At 41.8% G+C, this 23,364-nt stretch overlaps 2 protein-coding genes across 4 annotated transcripts in view; one reads left to right on the top strand and one right to left on the bottom strand.

The window, feature by feature from the left end:
* DIDO1 (death inducer-obliterator 1) overlaps window positions 1–12,665 on the bottom strand; it is a 54,681-nt gene extending 42,016 nt beyond the window's left edge. The window contains exon 1 of one of the 3 annotated variants that reach the window (XM_082065665.1): window positions 12,466–12,665. The gene's annotated coding sequence lies outside the window, so the exon portion shown is untranslated. Of the gene's footprint in view, window positions 1–7,705; window positions 7,818–12,465 lie in introns of those variants that run through there. The other 2 variants (XM_082065666.1, XM_082065664.1) reach the window with 2 other exon arrangements.
* Window positions 12,666–14,337: 1,672 nt separating this feature from the next.
* Window positions 14,338–21,953, top strand: GID8 (GID complex subunit 8 homolog). The gene is made up of 5 exons (XM_082065820.1): window positions 14,338–14,428; window positions 15,637–15,766; window positions 16,925–17,121; window positions 17,635–17,832; window positions 18,162–21,953. The coding sequence occupies exons 2-5, from the start codon at window positions 15,649–15,651 to the stop codon at window positions 18,333–18,335; spliced, it is 687 nt and encodes a 228-aa protein (XP_081921946.1). The 5' UTR covers window positions 14,338–14,428; window positions 15,637–15,648; the 3' UTR covers window positions 18,336–21,953.
* The last annotated feature ends 1,411 nt before the right edge of the window (window positions 21,954–23,364 follow it).

The raw sequence follows: 23,364 nt of genomic DNA, 5'->3' as shown, positions 1-23,364 counted from the left end.
TCTCAACCACAGTGGCCAATATAAGGCTCAAGACTGCAAAGAAACTCAAAGCATAAGAGTCTTATACCCCCTAGCTTTTAAAAGCAAATATCATTAATCAGTGAACAGTTTCATCTCCACATCCTGACACAAATCCAGTCTGTGCCAGAATACAAGATATTAGCTTCGGTTAGAATGACTTGTAACTGGCCTTTAGTATATTTTTCCGTGAGCTTCTTCAGAATTAAAAGGCTTGACATGTAAGATATTTGTCTGGAACCAAAACATCCAGGATAGGTTTCTTAAACATCAAAACTGCAAGATGTTTTGAACAGAACAGAAATCCATTCCAGAATGATGTAACAGTAAATCCAATCACAACTGACACTGCTTCCTTGTTTTATTCCCTGTGAAGCACTGGGCTTGGCCAGAGTTTAAAAATTCCTAATAAGCAAACTTTTTAATATCACATGATACAAAAAAATTGGCTGAGAACTCATATAAGGACATAATTTCTGATGCAAATAAAAGAAACGCAAGTATAGCTTAGCTGATGCTGCTCCCACTCAGAAGACTGATCCCACCGAAAATTACTCTACATCCCTATTTGTCAAAGATGACATCTGGGGAACCTGTATTCTTTCTACTAAGCAGCAGCAAAATTAATCCCTTGCATCAACAATCATTACGAAAGCAACCCAAAGGAAGTCAGTAGGGCAAAACCTACTTTGTAGATAAATGAGCAGCTCCATTCAGACCCCGGACAAAAGGTCCAATCCACTGACCCCTGACAACAGCAGGAAACAGGTTCTGCACCAGCACTGGAAAAGTTTCCATAACACAGGGTTGTGATGCAGTTCCCTCCATCTGCTCATTCACCAAAGATACAGGAGGAGACTACTTAGATGAGAAGCAAGGGAAAAATCAGGTGATGAAACTTCAATGTTCCACCGCTGCTCTGAGGAGAACCTGCTTGGTTTAAGCCTGTCTTAAGGCTGGTGCAGAGAATCCCTGACATTTGTAGGTGCACATGAGCATGCACAGACCTGATGGAACAGTCACATCTGTGCTACAGATGCTGTGATCATACAGTGCACCAATTCCTCCCACAACTAGCACATGGTCTTTTATTTTCATATAAAATGTATCCACTGCCTACTGATTTAAGTATTTTCCTTCTGAAACAGGAAAACACCTTTCAGAAAGTTGTGAAATGGGAATGTCATAACAAGAGAGAAGTTATGAGAGTTGAAGAGTGTGAAAGGCAGCAGCTGTAAGGCTCAAGTCTGGATGTGAGGAAACATAAGAAAACTGCTGTTATCTTGAACACCCTTCTGTGCCCGCCAAATAATTTACTATCTAACTGTGTGACTGCTATAGATAAGCTGCAGTTCAAGGTCAAAAGTCCAGATATCCCTGGTAAATACAAAGATTTTATGCCAGGAATAAGTTCTATTTGAAAGATCATGTTAAAATAAAACTTGCATAAAATTGAATTATTTCACTGCTTATATTTAGACCTAGAAGAATAAAACCAAACGGAAATAATGCTACAGAAAATGTAACACTTACCTGTAAATACTATGCTGGCTATAAACACACTAAATTAATTCCAAGACTATGAACAAACCTAGTACCTCACATACCCACAATACTAACACCTTTAAAGTGCTAGGTAATTCCTTCCTACTCTGGACTCAATATATTATTCCCATTTAAAAAAATTAACAAGTTTTGAAATGTGCACAGTGCAGATTAAGTAATACGCAATTCATTAATACAGTCATGTTCCTCAGAAATACCCCATCCTAATTTAAGAAATGTGTACTCTTCTCAAATAATGCATTAGAGGCAAATATAAGCAGCGCTATATAGCCAAATTAGGGCAAAGTACCACCAAGATCTAGTTTTAAGGTAGCTTTTAGCATCTCAGTATTTCAACCCCAGATGCATAGAACACAGTATTGTCAGGGATGGCACCACTGACACCTACAACTCAATTCACATCCCACCCTTCCACTCAGAGCTGCTGGTTCTTCCCTCATCTCCCTATCTCCCTTCACAAAGACAGGTTCCAGTGTTTGTAAAGCCTCATTTTTCAGTAACTGGGAAGCACTGGGTAGTACCCCATCTAAGTTCCTACCAAAAGTAATGAAAGAGAACTGACTTGGCTACCATGGGAGATTAGGCTGCCCCAGGATAGAAAGAGTTGCATGGGGAGGAGTGGGGCAGAAAAATAATTCAGAGGCTTCTGCACCTGTTGAAACCTCCTTCCTCAATCTCACTGACATTTTATCACAGAATTTTTGAAGGTACTCTTGGGACCTTGTGGCTTCATGATGTGGTACCACAAATAATTCAGCAGTGTCACTCACTACCACCTTTCTACTGTCAGACATGCCTGGAAAACCACAGAGACCATTTCAATGAAGTTTTGTGGTTTGCAGACTTTCTGACTTTGAATGAAGTTGCGATTTTTGCTTGGTGTTGAAAAATTATTTCAAATGTCCATGGTATGGTTCAAAATATTTGTCCTGTCTTGGTACAAGAGACCCCATTAAGTGCATATTTACATGATACCAAATATTATCAAGATGCAGCACTGATGCAAACCACCTAATAAGATTTAAAATATAAACATTAACTACTTTTTTTTAATCCCCAAAGATGCAAAAACAGGTGTTCAATTTTCTTTTAGACTTTTCTCTCATGAAAAATGACTCAGGCTCAATACATTTGTAAATTCCATACAACCACTTTTTTTTCCACTTGAGAAAGGTATCAAGGCAATATCCTAAATTGACAATAAACTTCATAGAAAACCAATGTGACAGCTTACTTTTTAGAAGAATTAAGCAAATGGATTTGTTCCAAGAAGTTAAACAGCTTCCCTTAGAAACAGTAAATACATTCATTTGGTCTCTGTGCTTGTAATAATAAATTAACTTTGCCAAATTAAAATGTCTTTGGTCAGCCATTATTATAAACCCTCTCCACCGTATGTCTGAAACTAATAGATACACCATCACCCTTGCCATGATTTCTGTCAGGCTGCTCACTTACCTTGTGTGAGCCTCCTAAGGAGGCCAGTGCCTTGCACGACGCTAACCGCATGCACAGCACGCACAGGACAGCAACCCCATGCCTGTGCAGCAGGTGTGGGACCTCCTGGAAGTGTTGAATTCGATGTGCATGCACAGAACGACATCACCACGCACACACAGCACAGACTGGTGCGCAGCAGTCAGAACAGAAAATGAGCGACTCCACAGTACAACATAACTACTCCGAGCAAAATTGCATGAAGTTACTCCCTAGTTTATGCAACACAAAATACACACACACTGAAGTTTATTTGGATGTCTTTCAAACTAGAAAATCATCTTCCCAAACATTTTTTAAAATTTCTTGTTTCAAATTGTGTCATACAGGATCAGAACAGTTATAAAAAAAATACATCAAAGGAGGGATGGACCACTCAGGAGGCAGTGCAGCAGAATGAGAACAGCAACAGGTATTACAAGTGTACTTTATTCTAGATAAGTAGCAAAGAGTGCTTCTTTGAACCAAAGTTCCCACTGCTAAATTCAGCTAAATAGTGCTTTCTCATAGAAACATTCAAGGCACTTTAGCTGCAGGCCCACCAGTAATCCGGCAACCATGAAAATTTTATTTAATAGTAGACAAGACTGTGATTGTATCTACACTAGAGATATTCACTCTTACAACTGCAGAAGTCAGGAACGTTAAGGGTACAGCCCCGAATCAGCAGAGAGCTGGCTAATGACACCTGCAGAACTGTACTTTTACCTGTACAAGTGGTGTGTTTGCAGGGTGGTACAGGCGTGCACCAGCCTGGTGCGGAGCACACGGAATAACTAACAAAGCTCTATCAACACATGAGTACAGGCCCTTCCAAGCAGGGAAGCAGTTTATCTCAGGAGGAAGTAAAGACTTTGAAAGTTCACTCAAATTCCTTGAATGAAAAAAGTTACATTAGCAAACAGATTCTAAGATGTTTGTGCAGAGCTTAGAGCTTTTGCCAGCACTGCTCTGCCGGTCAGGAGCTGGGCAAAGAACTGGAACTGACAACTGCACTGACGGAATTTTAGCAAAAATCAAACTTTAACACGAGGCACTTACGACCACGCACATCTGCCAACCTGCAGGTCCGTAATTATGTTTGATACACAAGAATTGTATTCAGTTCAGTGTTTTCTGCATTTGAGGAAACATTTAGGTGAAAGAAAAGTATTATATACATGACATTGGTGTTTTCTAGTCCAGAGTTTCATGAGAGCTTAGAAGACTAGGCAGGTACACTCTGTTGTGTTACTAACAGACTGACATTTGGCTTTTTTACTACTCCTATAATACCTTCTGAAGCCTTTTATTCACATTCTTCTGAGTAAGCTAATCCCATACCTGACCCAACAATGAACATTTACCTAAAGGCAACAAAATAAAATTTAATCTTTTGGTCAGGTTTATTTCTGCTTTCAGCGTCTGAATAGTATAAGTAAAAATGAGATGGCAAACAGATTTTGCTCATTAAGAAAAGTTGTGAGCAGATTCACCAGTGTAGGCAGTTCTCTTTTTTTTCCTCATTTCTCTTTTACATAGATTAAGGGAGAAAAAAGGCAGCTTTCTGTGGTCAAAAGCTTAAACTAAAAAAGCAAACATAACTATCTCTGTACCATAAACCTTCTAAAGGTCCCAGTAAAAGCCAACTTTACAAGCTACAGTTTAGGCAACAGAAATATCAGTTACAAACTTTTACTGTTTCTTTTTCCATCACCCTGAATAAAAACATTTTACAAATGCCTATTACTTACTTGCCTGATGTTCAATTTCTGCTACTGAACTTGACCTCTTCAAGTCACTGAAAATATATTTTCAGCAACACAGTTCAGTTCCTAATTCTTAGAGTTTACTGTGAGAACACAGATAATGCACATTTAGTCTTTGTGCCTTAGGAAAAATCTTATTGCCAGTTAAGGAGCTAACTTCAAAGTCTATCAATGCTCTTGATACCACCCTACGACCCTCAAAGCATTAACTGACAGAAGACTGAAGATTCTCCTACTGAGGAGAAAAGCCTGACAGTGCACAAAAAAGCCATCGGTTATTGCGTAAACTAGATCAATCTGACTTAGTATTAAAATCCTCTCCTTAAATATCCTACCACTGTCCTACTACTTGTAGCACTACAAGAGATACCAGGCAGAAAAGTGCACTAGAGCATAAAACTAGTGCAGATAGACACGATCACTTCTGTCAACTAAAGCTATCCGATCTTCCTCTTGCTGAGTTCAATCCCTTCTTCCTCCGTTTTATCAGTTACATTTTTTTTTTAAACCCTCAGCTTAACTCCTATAATCCTGCCCTTTCTCTCTCCGCTTAGTATTTCTAGCTGAATTTTCAGGCTGTACACAGAATTAAAATTGCACAGTTTTAAGTTACAACGATAAAAACAATTACTATCTTAAAACAGAAACAACATAAGCTACTGCCAGAAAAATCTCAGTAGTGAAGCAGGATTAATTAGATCAAACACTGCCTTTTGATGAGTCCCCCACTGAAAAATATTTATTCAATTTTATTTACTATTTTGGACTCATACAATTCTATTAGCATTGCTTTGGGGAGTTTCAAGCTTGTTTGGTTTTTAAACTCGAGACATCTTAGTTATATGAAATGCACCCTCCAAAACACTGTGTGAATTATCTCTATTATTTTATATTTGAAAAGTTTTTAAATCTCTAAGTATTTTGTAATGCATATAAATTTGTAGCAGAACAAAAACTTCATTTACACACCCGTAGAAATTAATGAAAACACCCCTTAAAAACAAAACAACACAGAAATTTTGAAAAAAAAAAAAAATTTAAATGCTAGTCTTGAAATCAACAGTCATTTGATTTGCAAATCACTGGAGTCATGTGGTCTCAAAATAGGCTGAAGGCTAACATAAGCCTTTATTCTTCGACCAAAGTCCATTAAAAAAATCCTTTATGTGCAATATGTTCCTGGAATCATCAAGGGAAAAAAAAATTTAAGGCCTGACTGAACAGCTATTTTGAGTGTACTTCTATATTTATTCCTATAGAAAGTTCCAAATGTCAACGCTAATAAGCAGCTGGCATGCATAAAAGTGGAGCAGAACCCAAAATATCTATTACAATTAACACAGTATATGCTACACTTGTACTGTAACTATATAGATAATTTTTCATTGACCAGGAATTAAATTGCTAAAAAAGCTATTAAATTGTTTGTAGAAGCAGAAACACAGTTGAAGCTAAACCAATTCAAATTACCCTTTAAGAAAACTGTGTAAAACACAAACAAAAAGCAGTGAAAAAGTTCTCATAAAATAAAGCAAAATATAGCTGAATATCAGCTGCCAAGAAATTTACTTAAACAAGGCTGTGATGATTAAGTATTCAAAACAGCTATTTCTGAAAAAAAAAAAAATAAAAATCAAAGATTATACATAAAAACTAGAGAAACTATGAATGCTATATACATTCTTTGGAGTTAAATTAATTAGAATTTTTTGCCTCTCTTAAGTTCCTAAAAGGAAAACATGAACACAAGAAAAACAGCATGTTACACTGTTCTGAATTACTGAACATACAAACAGCAGTGAGAGTGTAACACACATTTTGTAACATGTTAAAAATATTGTAACGTTCTTTCCGAGCTAAAAAGATAAAATCTTCTTAAACCACTACTAAAATATAACTATCACTTGGAGGTATAAACTGAAAATAACTGTATAAAACGAATTTGGGTCACCATCAAAAAATGGCTTTTGCAAGCGAAATAAAATAAGCAGCTCAAACTACCATCACCTCCAAGAGACAGTATTTAATAGTGCAAGACACGAGGAATAGTTATTGACAGGGAAATTACTGAATATTTAAAGCCAGACAGTAATTACTACTGTCTAAAAATCCAACCCCTCTTCTTTTCCCCTGCGAGAAACGTGATAAAGTTCGACTTTCGTTGTATAACTCACCAATATGGAAATCACCTTCCTCGCCCAGGGAAAAGTCACCTCAAAGCAGGTTAATTTTACCCCCACCCTCCGAAGCCCCCAGCCCCGGGATGAGATTTCGGGTGGGTTTTCCGCATCCCCCGCGGCGATCGGCACCGCCGACGCCGAGAACCCCGGGGCCGGTACTACGGCAACGGTGACAACGAACGAGAGAGGCGGTTAAAGGCGGTTGAAGTCGGTTGTGACGCCAGTGAGGAGCTCGCCGGCGTCCATAGCCTCACAGCACAAACCGTCCCCTCTGTGTCTCTCCTCACAAGATGGAGGAGCCCGCCTTCCCGCCCGGGGAGGCGGCCGTTCCGCTCCGGCCCAACCGCCTTATCAGCTCATGGGGCGGCGGCTTCTGGCTCCCTCCGGGGGTGGGGGCCGCACTGAGTCGCCGACCTCCTCTGGAACCGGGCCAGGCCTCCGGTGTGCCGGTACCCTGCAGCCGCACCGGCGGTCTCCTGAAAACAGGCCGCGCTACCCTCCCTCACTCCCCCTCCGCGGTCCCTCCGGCCGCCCTGACCCGCACCACCCGCCCGCCTCCATTTTCTAGTCGAGCCCGAAGGCGTCCAGGCCGCAGGAGGCCGTTGCCTCTTTTCCGCGACCTCCTCCGCCGCAGAGGCGGCCCCCTTCCCTTTCTCCTCCCGTCCCGGTGCTTCTCCGGCTGCCTCCCTCACTCACCGCGGGGAGGGGGTGAGGGCGATCTCGCCGCCGCCGCCGCGGATCTCAGCCGAGCCGAGCCGCCATTTCCTCCTCGCAACCTCTCCCAAGCGCTGGGCGGGGACGCTCCTCCTCCGCTACCACAGACAGCGAGTCAGCGACCAACGACTGCCTAGAGCGGCCAACGGCTGCCTAGAGCGCCCGCGCCGCTTTTGCGCACGGCACCTCGGAAGACTTCGGTTGGCGTTGGCTCCGCCTCCCGCCTCGGCGGCGCGTGCTCCCTCACCGCGGGGCGCTGGGCGGGAAAAGGCCGGCTCGTGCCCCCCTGCCCGGTCACCCCCCTATTCGGTCACCCCCCGCCCGCCCCTCTCCGCCTCCCTTCAGCTCCGGGCGAGCCTCAGGCGTTTTCCACACAGCCGTAGAGGCGAGGCCGCCCACGGAGTCCCCGTCCCGTCAGCTCCAGGCAGCCAGACACTGCTGTTCCTGAAGCCACTGGGGAAAACTCGAGGCAGGCCGCCCATGTCACCTCAGGGCTTCTGCTGCAGATGAGTTCTAGAGATCAACAACACCGGCTTTCATCTTTCTCACCAAAAAACACGGGGTGACCTTACCTCACAGGAACCACAGTTTTATTCATTATTGGAGAAGTTGCAAAGCAAAACCGCATTGTAGCAGCACTAAATACCTTTTTTGCTTACAGTGAGACTTCTCACGCACACCAGTACAGCTTTGTCACAGGATCGACATGGCAGAGGAGCTCATCTGCTGGCCCAGCTGCTCACAGCAGCTTTGCTTCCCACCTCTGCTTGTTCCATGGTGGTTTTGTTTTTCCTATTCTACCCCATCTGCTTCAGAAAATCAAACAGCAATTGCTGCAATAACCCTTTCCCTTGGGTCCAAAGTACAGGGTGCTGTGGAAGGGAAGTATTCACTGGATCAGCTCATCCACTGCAAGGAGACTTCCCAGTAAACAAACCCTTAAAAAAGGTTGGGCTACTGAAAAATATCTCTCCAGGATCCAAGCTGCTATAAAGAGTTACAGAGAGTTAACTCCTATTGTTCCCACTGTCAGCATTTGTGATATTAACCAGCAGAAACACCTACAAATCACAACTGCTGAGGGGTCCCAAGGGACCAACAAGGCCATGCGAACACTCCTGACCTGAACATCTGAGGAGCCTTTCAGGCAGTTGGAAATGTGAGGTTTGACTCTGATTGACCCTGATCCCGCACATTTTTTCTTATAGGTTGATAAAATTGATTGCAGTTGGATTCCAGATGAGTGCAGTATTTACTACAATTGATTGAGTAAAAACATGAGGAAGCAAAAACATACTTAGCATTAATTCTATAGCATTACAGGATTCTATTGAGTAATTTGATTATATCTTCTGAAAATCTACATTCTAGAGAATACTCTGTAGAAGACTTCTGGTGGTAAAACCTCAGGATAATGTTGGAAGCACTACTATTAGCCTTTTTCCTGATAGCATAGTCAGCCTCTTTCTCCACCTGTAAAACTGGACAGTATTAATACTTACTTCACACAGGAACACCAAGAGGTGTGCAAAAGTACAAGACACCATTATTAAAGGGAAACAGAAGTTTAATTTTTACTCTACAGCTACAGGACTACAATAAATCAAAAGCACACGGAGGGGAAATACCTTGTGATTCAGTAGATCAAGCCGCACTGTGATTTATGTCCTGGGAAAAGCTAAAGAGATGTTGTTAATGGACAAATGTAGCATCTAGGGAGTGCTCAAAACCAGCAATTCACACCAAGGGAAAGGGAACAAGCAAAACAAGGAATTGCACACCAACAGTGAACAGGAGGTGCCTGCAATAGGGGATCCCATAGTGAAGCCAGTATTAAATGCCTCTTACACACATTTAGCAAGAGGTTTACACCATCTTAACATAATACTGATTCATTCTACACACCCAGTGAACAGCAGCTAAAGCACATTAACACTTTTGACCCAGAAAAAACCTCACAGTTTTTGTTAGAGCCCAAATCAGAGTATCTATCTCTGCTGACTAAGCACCTGTGTCACCTTCACTTAAATGGAACCCTCAGCACCTCAGTTCTTTCCCCACTTCACTCCCTTCCTAATTGTTTTCCTGTTAGAGCCTGATTTCCCTTAATTTGGGAAATTTACTCCTGGGCTACTTGTCTGAATCTGCATTGTCCTGGCAGCACACAGAGGAGCTTTTTTGGTGATCCATATAATGTGAGTTTTCTTTCAGTTTAGGTCTCCTCTCATATAACTTCACAATACCTTCTAACTGGCTTGAACTGAAAACATTGCTGGGCAATCCTAGCAGAGATTAATCACTATTAATCAGCTTCTAAAACAGCCTAATAAAGCACCTTATCTATCTCCCCTTCTTAAACACCAGAGAAGCTTATGCTAAGATATCTACAAATCCCTCAGCACTAACTCTCCTTAACTTTTTTCCGCTGCTTTCCAAAACCTTTTCCACTAATAAGCAGTCTGTACACTGAGACTGTCCTCTGCAGCTGACAGAAGTTTGTTTACCCCTTGGGTTTCCCTAATTCTTTGTTTTAAACTTTGAGTGTCTACAAATTGCCCTTACTTATATTTGCAGTATGTCACACAAGGGTCTTTATGCGTGACCCATAAGCTATTTGTGACAGGCACTAAGGCATCATCTTTGTGTTGCAGAGATGTCTCCCCAGACCAAGGGTGTCACTTCTCTCTCACCCGCCTTTCCCTTCACCAAGGTGGTGACCTCTTCCAGTGTTTGAAAGTGCAAAGCCCTTAAATACTTACTTTATGTTCACCCCTTCTCTCAGTCCTTCCTCACTCAGTGTGCTGGGCAGCCAATTATTTCAGCAGCCAGGTTAAAGCTAGAGACCGAGTTAGCCCATGAAAAGAGTAGGGATGATTTCTCCTCCCTTCTCCATCTCTATCATTGTTTTGCCTTTTTTCCCCTTTTTTTCAAGGGATTAATAATTTAAAGTCAGAAGAGACTGATTTCTGTTGGCTGTGCTCCAGCTTTACTTTTTTTTTTTTTTTTTTTGGTAGAGAGAGGCCTCTGCCCTCAGAGTTCAGCACATCACTCAGAAGATATGTCAGGTGTTCAATCCAGTGTATCTTCTGTGTCCTTGATTCACTGAGGCTGCTGATACTTCATTTGTCATAAAGACTAGAGGAGCACAGAGAAATACTTTACTGAGAGTTTAGCATATTTAAATAAATAAAGCAATCCCCTTTCTTACAAGATGACAAACTTCCAGATTCTTTTCCTTCCAATTCTAGATAAACACTCTTCCTCCCCCTGCAATATATACTTTTTTTTTTCAGTTTTTTTTTTATGACTTCTCCAGGAATTAGTGATTTGGTTTGGGATTCAGTCTAATCAACTCCAAATATCAGTCATCAAAATACTTTTTTGAAATTAGGATTTATCAAACCTTAATCCATATAAAAATTCTATAAAATGCACTGAATTAGTTACTGTATGTTTCTTTCAATCTCAGTTTTGTAGTCTTGCCCAAAAGTTCAACTTCCCATATTACTGTCCTCATTTCAAGATTCTTGCAGGACTGTGGAATCTTGAAGCCACAAGAGAGTTTCCCAAGAGCAAAGCAGTTCGTTTCCATGCACTCTATGATTCGATGCCAAATCCAGAGTCACAAAAGTATCCTGCAAGGTTTTCCCTGAGTAATGAAAGAAAGGTTTGGTTCCAACTTTGAGGAGAATGTAAGGGCTTTTAGTCCCAGGAAAAGGAAAAATTATATAGGAAGCTTTTTGCACAACTCCCTTCTTAATTTTGTGAGGTTTAACAAAGAACAGCCACACAAGTTTGGTATTTCCAAGTCCTTGAGTATTCCAGGCTATGAAACACAGGGAACATAAATGTTCCTCTTCACTACAGACAGCAGCAGGTATTGTACATGGGATGATTAAACATTTATTCAGTGAGATACAAGTAAAAAAGAGGGGAATACAGAAGGTGACTAGGCAGACTTTTATCAGGAGTTAGTATAAAATATGTGTCATTACTCAAGATACTGCTCAATCCCCCACACGTGCAGAGTTTCCATTGCACCCAGATCATTAGTAGGGGAAAAAAAAGCCCTGTACAAGATAAAGGAATGTTATAAGTTTTTGTATACTTAGGATTTTACCACTTTGGGCCAATACTACCATCAAAAAAAAAACCAGTACAAGTAGCACTATTTTTTATTATTTAACCAAATAGAAAGAATTCATGCATTAGAAAGTCATTTTGTTTCCAGACTTGGTAAGAAAATGCTTCAATAGTAACATTCAAAGTGTGTTTGTTGCAACTAAGGTGGTTATAAAGCCTCTCAAACAAAAGCTCAGTTTTTAAGGCCTGACATTACCAAAACCATCAAAAAGCTACAGAAAGCATATGAAAGGGGAAAAAAAAGAGGAGAATGCAGCTGGCCATGGTATTCTGCACAAAAACATTACAAACTTATTTTTGTTAACATTATGTTAACATTATTGTCAGGAAAAAAAAAAAAAAACTCCTAAAAAAAACCCTAAACTATTTTTCACGACAAGCAAAACCACAAGTCAGGAGCTGGTTTTACCCCATTTCTACTTTGCTTCAGCTCAGGTACAATAGAGTGGTAAATTCCTGTTGCATTTGATTGAAAAAGCAGGTGTTAGCACCACACCATGAAGTAGGCTGTGAAACAGTAGCTCACACATTCACATTTTTAGCTTACTTAGTCAATATGTTATTCTACTTATTAGAAAGCGATTACACTTATTCTGTACCTGTAAACAGCAACTGTGGTACGAATTACATTCTGCTGCCTCCTCTCTGCTCCGGGTGCGTTTCCCTCTGCAAAAAAAAAGCCAGGAAGTCGCCCCAAGGAGAAGCTTCTTCCTCCCCTCTTCCTCTTTATGGAAATCTCCTGAAAAACGCCGCCTTTTGGGGAGGAGCTGACAAGAACCAGCCAGGCCAGCTGAGCCAGAGGAGAGATTTACAAACCTACTGCTTCAAAACCAGAGCTGGTATTTCCCAGTTACTGAAATTCATTGCGATTAGTTTTTAGATTAAAGCCTGATCAATGGGAATCCTTGTCATGCCGTAGCTTTGTCACACGGCTAACAACTAATGGCATGTATTGATATATAGATATGTAATGTTTATATTGGAGGCTTTTTGTCCACAACTCTGCAGTCTTTATAAATTTGGAGGTTAGTTTGGGAAAACAAGTTAGAATAATAAATTACTGATTACATCGTGGCTTTTCTCCATTTCAATGTAGGGAAAATTGTAACAAAAGTGAGGTTTGGAGGCCACACTTTATGGCACAGGTACAAAAAAGAGAGTGAAAAATGAGTAATTGTATCTATATCCCCTCTCTGTGTGAAATTATGTTTTTCTGAGAAATACAATTGCAGCATTTCACACATAAAAGTACCTCTTAAGCCTGTTCTTCATTTAAATATGTAAATTGAGGTGTTGCCTTGGACTTTCTGGGAAGCGCTTTGACCCACAAACCCCACTGAATCTTGCCACAACAGGTTTATTAACTCAGCAGCCAACGTGGATTTTTGGCAGAGATCACAAATCGGAGCGCTGAGCTCCCGTGGTTCACAGTCCGGCCAATCGACAGTCATGGATATTGGTGGAACTGTACATCGATACACTGGGCTGGGAGCTATACCTGCCCTTCTACAAAGTTGGTGAAGGGTTTGGAGAGGAAGCTGTATGAGGAGTGGCTAAAGTCACTCGGTTTGTTCAGCTTCAAGGAGACTGAGAGGAAACCTCATTGCCATTACAGCTTCCTCACAAGGCAGGGAGGACGGGTGGGCACCGAGTTCCTCTCTTTAGTGACAAATGACAGGACCTGAGGGAATGGCAGGAAGATGTGCCAGGGGAGGGTCAGGTTGGACATGAGGAAAAGGTTCTTCACCCAGAGGGTACAGGACACTGGAACAGGGTCCCCAGGGAGGTGTCACGGCCCCAAGCCTGACAGTGTTCAAGAAGAGCCTGGACAACGTCTGCAGACACACGGTGTGAACCGTGGGGTGTCCTGTGCAGGGACGGGAGTTGGACTCGATGATCCTTGTGGGTCCCTCCCAACTCAGGACGTTCTGTGATTCTCCCTTTACATTAACCCCGCAGATTGGCAGGGTGAGCTCTGCGGGCAGAGGCCCGACAGGGAATTTCTGCTTCGGGGTTGGTGTCCCTCTCCCAGGGAGGTCCCCGCTGTCACCTCGGCCGTTATTCAAGCGTCAGGGGAACACGAGTCACCGAGCAGCCGCTGGCAAAGACAGCATGGCGGAGCCAGCACGGGCCCTGTCCCGACGTCTGTGCAGCCGTGAGCAGGCAGGACAGGGGCAAGGTCTGGCCCTCGTCTCCCTCTGCTCCAGTGCGCCCATCCCCACGGGCTGGCCCTGTCCCCGCGGCTGCCCGGTGCAGCCATCCTGCGGCCCCGCTCGCCCCGCGCTACGGTGGCCGCGGCGGGATCGGGCCCACCTCTGCATTACTGAGGCTCCGCCACCCCGCGCGGCCTCTATGGTACCACCTCCCTCCGGCCGGGGTGTACCACACGGCCACACGTACACTCTATCCCGAAGGTCGACTCTATGGTTGCATGTTCTCGCCCCTCTCCGGGCGCTGATTGGCCGAGAGGACTGTTCTCGCGAGATCTGCGCGCCAGCGGCCTGGCGGAGGCGGCGGAGGGGCCCGCGTTCGTGCGTCGGAGCCGGCACCGCGGCGCGCTGGGTAAGATGGCGCCGGCGGGCCCGCTCCTTCCCTCGGGGGACGGGGGCTGGCGGGGCCCTTCCCTTGGCCCGGCGGGTCGGCCCGCTGGCGGCCGCTCTGTGTGTCGGGGAGGCGCTGGGCCTGTGGCGACTGAGGCCGAGGGCTTGGGTGGCTCGGGCCGCGGGGATGGCCGGATCAGGGGCAGCGCCTCACGGGCTGGGGGCGGGCAGGGGCCGCGGCGCTGCGAGGGGAGGTCGGGCTGTCCCGGCGGGCGGGGACCGCGCGGGGCTGTAGCCGCCGCAGCCCCGTCCCCCTGTCGCGTGGTTGGGAGCGGCGTGAACAGGAGCAATCGGCCCCTCAGCGTCCCGGGCTGGTCCTGCCGGCCGCCGGCCGACTTCTCTGGGGCCGGCGGTAGTTGAGAGGGAGAAGAACCTGTTGGAAACTGGCCGAGGATGAGAGGGCGCGCTGCCGCTCGTGTTTGTGCGGGAGAGGCGGCGGAGCCTGTTGCTGTTGTTGTTGCCGCCTCTCCTCTCCCTTTGCTGCCCTTGTGATCGTGACTTGAAGGTAGAAATTATTAAAAGTCGGCTTAAATTTTAGCTAAGTGCTTTGCTTGCAAATCTGAAAAGAATATGTAGTTGAGAAAAATCCTAGGAGATGGCATTTTAGTGGTGTTAACTGGAGTACTTTCGGGGACAGCAAAGCTAAGTTAGTGGAAGTCTTCTAAGTTATACATTGGATGATGTGTCATGTACTGTTTTGTAGCTATACAATATATGGAACTGTCCTGTCTAGGTTTTGGTGAAAACTTTAAAGCAAGTCTTGCTTGTATAGTCTTTGCTTTAAAGGTTTGTTACAATTTTTATGGCCAGCTGTCAAATTCTTTGATTCACTTGTGCCACTTTGTGATGGCGCATGTTCTGTATAACTTGTAAATGAGATTTATTTGGAGTGGACTTAAGAGTATGTACAATAAGATGGTATTTGATTTTTTTATTCTGACTGTGGATGAAAGCAGCTTTAGTGACTGGCGAGCAGATGTGAAAGAGTGCAGGAGCGAGGATGAAAAAGGAAAATGTGTTTTGAGAGGAAAAGGAGCTCTTTTGGACTATTAATTTAAAAGATCTCATAAACAGTATTTTATATAAAGATGGTAGTAACACAGAGCTTATACACATTAAACTTACTTCTTTTTGAACCATGTTAAATGAGATGCTTTTATTTTCTTGTAGTAAGAGTCCAGGATGAGTTATGCAGAAAAACCTGATGAAATCACGAAAGATGAATGGATGGAAAAACTTAATAACTTGCATATCCAGAGAGCAGACATGAACCGCCTTATCATGAACTACCTTGTTACAGGTAAAAATGAGTAGTAATGCGAGGAGGCTCTTAACTGCTTGTCACTTATTTTATCAAGACAGACGGTTTGGGCTAGAATACGCTACTAGATGGAGTGAGATTTAGGGCTTTAAGGATTCGGTGGTTGCTGTTGGCTTCTTTTAGCAATGTGCAACTGCTCTTATGTTCTCTTAAGTGAAAACTGAGTAAGATTCAGAGACTGACATTTATTAACCTTAACTCTCCTGCTAAAAGACACAGAAAATAAAGTATTTTCTGAAATGTTGTTAACAAACATGACACACTTCTGTATGTTGTCCTATTTTGTGCCATTAAACCAGAGATCCAGCTATATTACAGTTGTTAAGTAGCACTCTGAGAGCTTCACAGAACAACTGTCAGAAGCAAGTTTTAATTGGCTGGAAAGACAAACTCCAAAAGGGCACTGGTGTCAAAATAGTTTGAGACCAAAAATATTAACCCCTTCAGCATAGAGCCCAACTTTGTACTTAGAACAATCAAAAACGCTGGGAAATTGCCCCAAGCAATTATGCTGCGTACCATCCCGGGAAGCTGCACCAGGGCGGAGGCGGCTGCATCCGATCTACACCCCTGTTTACATTGGTGTGTAGGTGAAGCCTCTGGGATGAAGGAAGAGCATCTTAGTGGCATAAATAGTTTTTGTGTGGATGAAAGTATGACTTAGGATTTAAGTAGCAGTTGCAACTTTTAAAAAAACAGTGTTAGTATGAGAAAGCAAAATTTTTTCTTTGTTTCTTCTCAGTAAAACTGCTTTGTCTGTGTAAACAGATTTGGGGACTAGAGGGAGAAGCAAAACCACCCAAATTTTGAAAATGTGATTTTGAAAATCCCATTTTTGGAATAGGTACTCTGTTCTGTTTAAGTAAAAAACAAGCTTTCAAGTTAAGAGGTATTGGACTACAAGTTGTGTGCATCCTTAAAGAATGAGGGCACTTGAGTTAGGAATGAATTGAGCATGTACTGTTAGATGCCTGTTGGATAAAGTCTATTTAAACAGATAGGAATTTTTCACAAGTTTAGACTTAATCTTTAAACTCCCAAAATCCACAGGCAATACTCAAATATTTTCATTTAAGCTGATATTTTTAAAAAGTGTTTCATTGAGTATATTTTATAGTTAAAATGTTTCTATTTCAGAGGGCTTTAAAGAAGCAGCAGAGAAATTTCGAATGGAGTCTGGAATTGAACCCAGTGTTGATTTAGAGACTCTCGATGAAAGAATAAAAATTCGAGAAATGATATTGAAAGGGCAGATTCAAGAAGCTATCGCGTTAATAAACAGCCTCCATCCAGAATTGCTAGATACAAACAGATATCTTTACTTTCATTTGCAGGTAAGGACGGGTGGCAAACTTCATCTTTGTTTGAGAGGTTGCTGAGAAACTAGAAAAAATAGTGCATGTTTTAAGAGTATGTTGGGAAGTTTGTGCCTGAACTGGATGCAATTTCACGTGTTTGTTCTTGGCATCGTTTTGTAGCAATAGGAAACTTTGTGGCATAATGCAAGAGCCGTCTTATACAATTAGTAACATGAAAACTTACAGCAGCAGCTGCTGTGGCCTCGGACTTATCAACTGCCAATTACTGCTAGTCTGAATTTCTAGTAGTTCCTTTAGTAACACATCTTTTCAAAACCTGTCACTGAAAAGCATCAGGTTACCTTTTTCAGTAATTTTGTAGATGAGTCTGCTCCTTGTCTTACACATTGAGAAGAACTGACCTCAAACTGTCAAATTATGGATTAGTGTTTGTCTCGAATTGCACACTAAATGTCTGAAGATTGCGCTCTTGAAATACTGAATATTCGTTAATTGTGTAGCTAATATTGCTCTGTCTTTCACATGTAGCAGCAGCATTTGATTGAACTGATTCGGCAGCGCGAGACAGAAGCAGCTCTGGAATTTGCTCAGACCCAATTAGCAGAACAAGGCGAGGAGAGCAGGGAATGCCTGACAGAAATGGAGCGTACGCTGGCTTTGCTTGCCTTTGATAATCCCGAAGAATCACCATTTGGAGACTTGCTGAACATGATGCAGCGACAGAAGGTAGTCCTTTCTCAAAAGGAAATCGATGTCTTTTATTCATATGTGGTGAAAACGATGTCCAAATATTTTTGAAATGTTTAGAAAAAGTGCATATAGTGGTATGCAAAAGAACAGAAGTATTTCTTAAGCAAAATTAAAAAAAATGGTGCTAATATATTCAACTCCTTGGCTCTCTTCCTTGTTTTCTCCACGCTCAGGGTCTAGAGAGCTTTGTCCCGACCCACTTTTGAGGAATTAGTGCACTAGTTGTGATCTTTTTGGTGTCTGCGTGACATTTGCACTGTTAATCATAGGAAAACTATTACTGAACTCCAGTATTTCTTTTCCAGGTATGGAGTGAGGTTAATCAAGCTGTTCTAGACTATGAAAATCGTGAATCAACACCCAAGCTGGCAAAATTGCTGAAGCTACTACTGTGGGCTCAGAATGAGCTGGACCAGAAGAAAGTGAAATATCCCAAAATGACAGACCTCAGCAAGGGGACAATTGAAGAACCCAAGTAAAAAGTGTGCAGATGGACATCAAACAATCTTAGTACTGCACAGTATACGTTTATATCAGTCTGTGACTGAAATATTTTTACTACAGTACAGCACTCAATTCAGATTTTTCAATGAACATCTAATTTGAAGGGAGAAAAGTCCCTTTTAAATGCTGCAAAAACTGCATTGAAAGGCGCTGTATCTCTTTGAAAGTCTGACTTAGGCTATGCACTATAATACATTTTTAAAAAACAGGACAGGATATAAAATAGCATTTTTAAAGTACAGAACTCAAGCTTTCTAATTGGCTGCTGATGCCTAGTTTAGTGGCCGGTGAGTTAACACGGAGTTATATTGGCAACTATTCAGTTAAGTTTAACTGTCTCCTGTTTGAAATGTGTATATAGAACAGTGAATATTTTCTACCTTTAAGTTATAGCCAGATATACATTCCCCTTAAAAGTAACTGGTCAAGTTTTCCTCTATAAACTTTGCAGTAAGATCAACCGTTTTGCTTAGGAAATAGTGTACAAACTTGTAAATCATAATTTAAGGACTTTTTTTTTCCTTGTTTCTGACTTTTTGGTGCTTTATATGGTGAGAGCTATGTTCATAATGGATCAGTCACCCATCTTTTCAGGAGGAGTATTGTTGGAAATAAGTTTTGGGTTTTTTTCTTAATTTTCGCAGATGACCAAAATGGCCCCAGAGGCATTTGAGCATTTTTGTTAACAGGGGCCTTTTCCCCCTATATTAAATTTGCAGCTGTAGACACTGCAGTGATTCCACTAAAGCTTTGAAGGCCACTGGATGTTTGTAAGCTGGGAGACGTGCTTGTGTTAGGAAATGATGTGGGGGGAGAGATGCTCGTTGAAGCCTCCGATGCCTCGTCTTGCGCAGGATTTGCCTTTATTCTTGCTAAAAAACAATTGTAGTTTTAGAGCTACTTGGGCTGTTTTCATGCCTTGAGCTGAGCAGAGCAGGGCTGTCTAAAATGAGAAATCTCCATTCTCTTGATTCTTCCTCACCTTTCTGAAGAGATGCAGTTCATCTTCACCTGTATTTGTTTACTGACTGTTCTCACTCCAGTTAGGGTTATAGTTTTAATGGCTTACATGTCAAGTCCAGACTTTCAAGTCAACAAATTGTGATCTTCTGGGTATGGGATGTTCTGGTCGACTTAATTTTTCAGCACTGTACGCTGGTATATATCCAGTGGAAGTAAGCACTAATCTTGCCACATCGATCTCTAGATTTTTAGGTCCGTATATCAGGTTCTTAGAGATTTGCTGAACAAAGACCGATGGGTGAAATAGCTGAACATCATGAGGCACGGCGAGTTGTCACACCAGTCCCATACTGTACATAATCTAGTCTTGTATGGTAGATATTACCCTGTAGAATGAAACTTAGTTTTCACTTAATTTTACTGGAATACTTATGCATTAAACTGTATAAAGCTTTGCAGATACACCTGACTTATGGAAAATAACAAAACCTGTTACTGATTGCATTACTGTGAACACTGTTTACTCGTGTAGCTATTTTCTGTGGGGGGAAACTGTTGTTTATTAAGCAGCTATTAGAGAGCCGAGCGCCAAGGTTAAGCTAGATGATGGATATAACAAAGTGATTTGTTCCCATTTATTACTGATCGTGCTGTTCTCCACTTTGAGGCATTTGTGATACCGAGTCTTAAAGTTTATACATGACAAACAAGCGATCAGTAGCCCCCCAGCTGCAGCTGCGGTCTGGCTTTCCTTCACCCGGGCTGGTTATTCTCACACTAAACTTTGAACAGTTGTGGGGTTTGGGTTGGGTTTTTTTTTCCCTTTTTGTTTATTTTTCCCTTTTCCATTCGGTTGATGTCTAAAAACCACATATAAACTTTTAGTTTGTGAGAAACTGTATGGTTAATGTAACTTTGTTTAATAACAAACTGCAGAAACAAAACTGGAATAGCTCAGATTTCTTCCTCTGTAACTGATCAGCTTTTCCTCTGTTTTGACACTTGTGTTGTTAAATCTCATCTAAAGCTTCTCCTGGATGAAGTGGAAAGTGGTGCGTTTTTGTGGCATGACTCGCATTTTTCTCCATGAGAAATGCAGTATTACGGTCCTGGTTGAGAAGTTCACTGTACTTCTAGAACGCTACATTAATTTCATATAGTATTTGGGCAAAGATCGAGCATAGATTACTTGAATTTTCACTAGCTTGTGTTTTTTTTCCATTAAAAAATAAACATGTTTTTTAAGGGGTTTAATATAAAATTAGTATAGAACTATTTCACTTTGTTTTTATGAACATGCCACATTGATAAGCAGCTTTAATCTGTAAAGTTTTTGGTAACTGCAAGAAAATATTCGAAAGCTATGCATTTTAGAGAAAGCAGAAAGGTAGTGATAATGGTACTTCTAAGGATCTTTATATTAGTGTATATAAAATAGTTTGCATATACAAATATAATATATAATCTGTTTGAAATATTCTTGAATGGTAGGGGCTGTGAAGCATATTATAATTTATGGAAATATTGTACACAGTAAACAGACCTCTCAGTACACGACTGAACTTTTGTCATATGCATGCGAAATGTCTTATTTGGTGACTACTAATGAATGGGATTTTGTTAACCCATTTTTGTTAGATAACCACTTTAACAAATATTATTAAATGCCACTTTGATCAGTTTGCTTTAGTGTAAAAATACGTATTTTGTTCCACTTAATTTAGAACAAGATGAAAATAACTTTTGTAAGAAGATCTGTTCCCAACTCAATGGTGGCGAACCAATCTGTTAACTAAGCGTGGTGCACTACGCTCATTCCTCCCCCAGCCTTCCCTTTGTTGGAAGCAAATGTTATTTTTTCCATTAACGCTGTGGACATGAAGAAGTTGGGTTGTAAATATCCCCTCTGCAGCAAGGCTGTGTATCAGGTGTGTTTTGATTAGGCTACAAATCTGCTTTTCCAATACCTCTCGCCTCCCCAATAACTGTCACCTTCACTGTTCCCGTGTTTCTTTTCTGCCTGTCAAATCTGAGCTAAACTGTGTTTGCTTCTGTTGTACAGAGGAGTCAGTTGGGAAGGGTGGGAGGTACTGGGTTTCCATGAAGATGAAGTACTGGTGGTACTTCCTGAGAAATACCGAACTGTTTGATTTCATAGAGCTGGAAAAACAGAGGCTGCTGCACAGGAACCAACAGCAGAATTTGAAGTAAAGCTTTTCCTCTCAAGGCTTTTGAAGAGGCAAACGTACACAGCTTGGAACCTGGGGAAGCACCTCTCGCTCTTTAAGGTTATTTCATTGAAACACTTTCAGCTCCTTCCACCCACACTGAAAGAAAAATGGAAATGAATGTGGAGAGCAATTATGTAGCATTGGAGATGTGTGAAATTAGCTGGAAGGAATTCTGTCTGCTTTCCACTCCTTGTACATATAAGAGAAGCCATGATGTTATTCTAGGATGACTTTATTGTTTTTAATTTGTAAAATTTATGCTTTGTATGCTTGAGTATAAGCTTAAAAGCATTACTTAAAAAAAAATCCTTGACTAGTAGTTGAGTGTTGCTCGACTTACTTCAAACCACTTTCTGTCCAAGTTCATTAAGAAGCTTATTAAATTGAGTTGGAGCGTGATCCCTGTGTGTCGTATCTTCACGGATAATGGGGCTTCCTGCTGCCAACAGCAGCTGAAAACATCCTTGCCGCAAAGAATAGAAATGCATATTTTTTGCGCCCAATCTGCCTTTAGGCTACAGCAAGTTGAGATGGGTCCCAACCTGCACTGTGAATCTCTCATCCATCCAGAAGCATGTCACTGGTCAGTATCTGGTTTTGGTATAAAGTTCTTAATGAAAAAGGACGAGTAGGTTTATCGCTGTTTTGTGAGCAAGTGTCCCATAGCTGACAAAACACAAAGCTTGTGAACAACCCCCTCCAAATTATATTTATTTCTTGATGGACACGTCCAGGTGGTAGAAATTATTTGTATTATTTCCCTCTCCCTTCGCCTTTCACGTGTTAGTTGGGGATTCCAACAGGATGCTGCTACTCACACCCACCTGGGTCAGTTTTGGCATGGGAGTTGCTGTCCACTGAACACCAGCTTCTCCGATAATTTGCTTATTTTTCAGCGTATTGCTGTCTGCAGTGGGTTTGCAAAGTCGCATTATTTAGCACTAGAAGCCACGTGCGTTTTCTTCAGAGTGCGGACAAGTTGCACTGAAGCTGCTCTTGGTGAGCAGGAGCTTTGAAGCTGCAGTTGGACCATCGTCTCTGGGACAAAAATTGTCCTTTGTGGAATGCGTGTGGGTATTTCTCCTTTCACACGCCTTTGGCCTTGATCTGTGCTTAACTTCATCAAATCTTCAAATAATACAACCATTGTCTGACTAAACTTCAATAGTAGTAAATGTCAGCTGAAATATTAACCCAATAATCTTTTGTTTGGTTTAATCTTTTGACAGATTAAGCTGAACACAAAAAACCAGAGAAGATTGTGTTCTTGCGTAAGATCATTTTCTTTACTCAGCACCTGTCTTCTGAACCGATTCCATTTGCCATTTAATCAGCTTGGCGGGAGGTTGGCTTCTAGGAAATTACGCAGCAGTAAAAGGAACCACGTCTTTGTTTTTACCTTTTAAAATTATTTATCTGTATGTGATGGATGTTATGTTTAAGCACTTTTTTAAACTGCAGCTATTTTTTACAGTAAAACTAGGTGCTTACGTGAGAAGTAAATTAGTCAAACAAGCTATTAATTGAGGAGGTAATGCTGAGCAGTGCAAGAGGAGGACCTAGAAGAGTACAACGAATACAGAAAACTTTGTGTGATGTGCCTAATTTCCAAATTGAATGATAATTTTAGCAAGTCAGTAGGAAATGTTGCAGTGTCTGTGTTGAAGGTGCTTGCATCCCACAGCAGTGAGACGGAACAGTACCAAGTCATACATGGGGATGAGTTAATGATTTATGAGTTAATAATGAGTTAATGATAATTTTCTGTAGTGGTGGTTACCTTTTCAGTTCTTTTCTGAGCATACTACAC

Source organism: Streptopelia decaocto (assembly GCF_964273445.1).
Source record: "Streptopelia decaocto genome assembly, chromosome: 14".
Taxonomy (NCBI): Eukaryota; Metazoa; Chordata; class Aves; order Columbiformes; family Columbidae; genus Streptopelia; species Streptopelia decaocto.
This window is presented reverse-complemented; position numbering and strand designations above follow the sequence as displayed.

Excerpts from the sequence above, each read along its gene's own strand:
- GID8 (XM_082065820.1), top strand. The coding sequence starts at position 15,649 with ATGAGTTATGCAGAAAAACCTGATGAAATCACGAAAGATGAATGGATG. Across the intron at positions 15,767-16,924 it reads CATGAACTACCTTGTTACAG|AGGGCTTTAAAGAAGCAGCA; the intron begins GTAAAAATGAGT and ends TTTCTATTTCAG. Across the intron at positions 17,833-18,161 it reads ACATGATGCAGCGACAGAAG|GTATGGAGTGAGGTTAATCA; the intron begins GTAGTCCTTTCT and ends TTTCTTTTCCAG.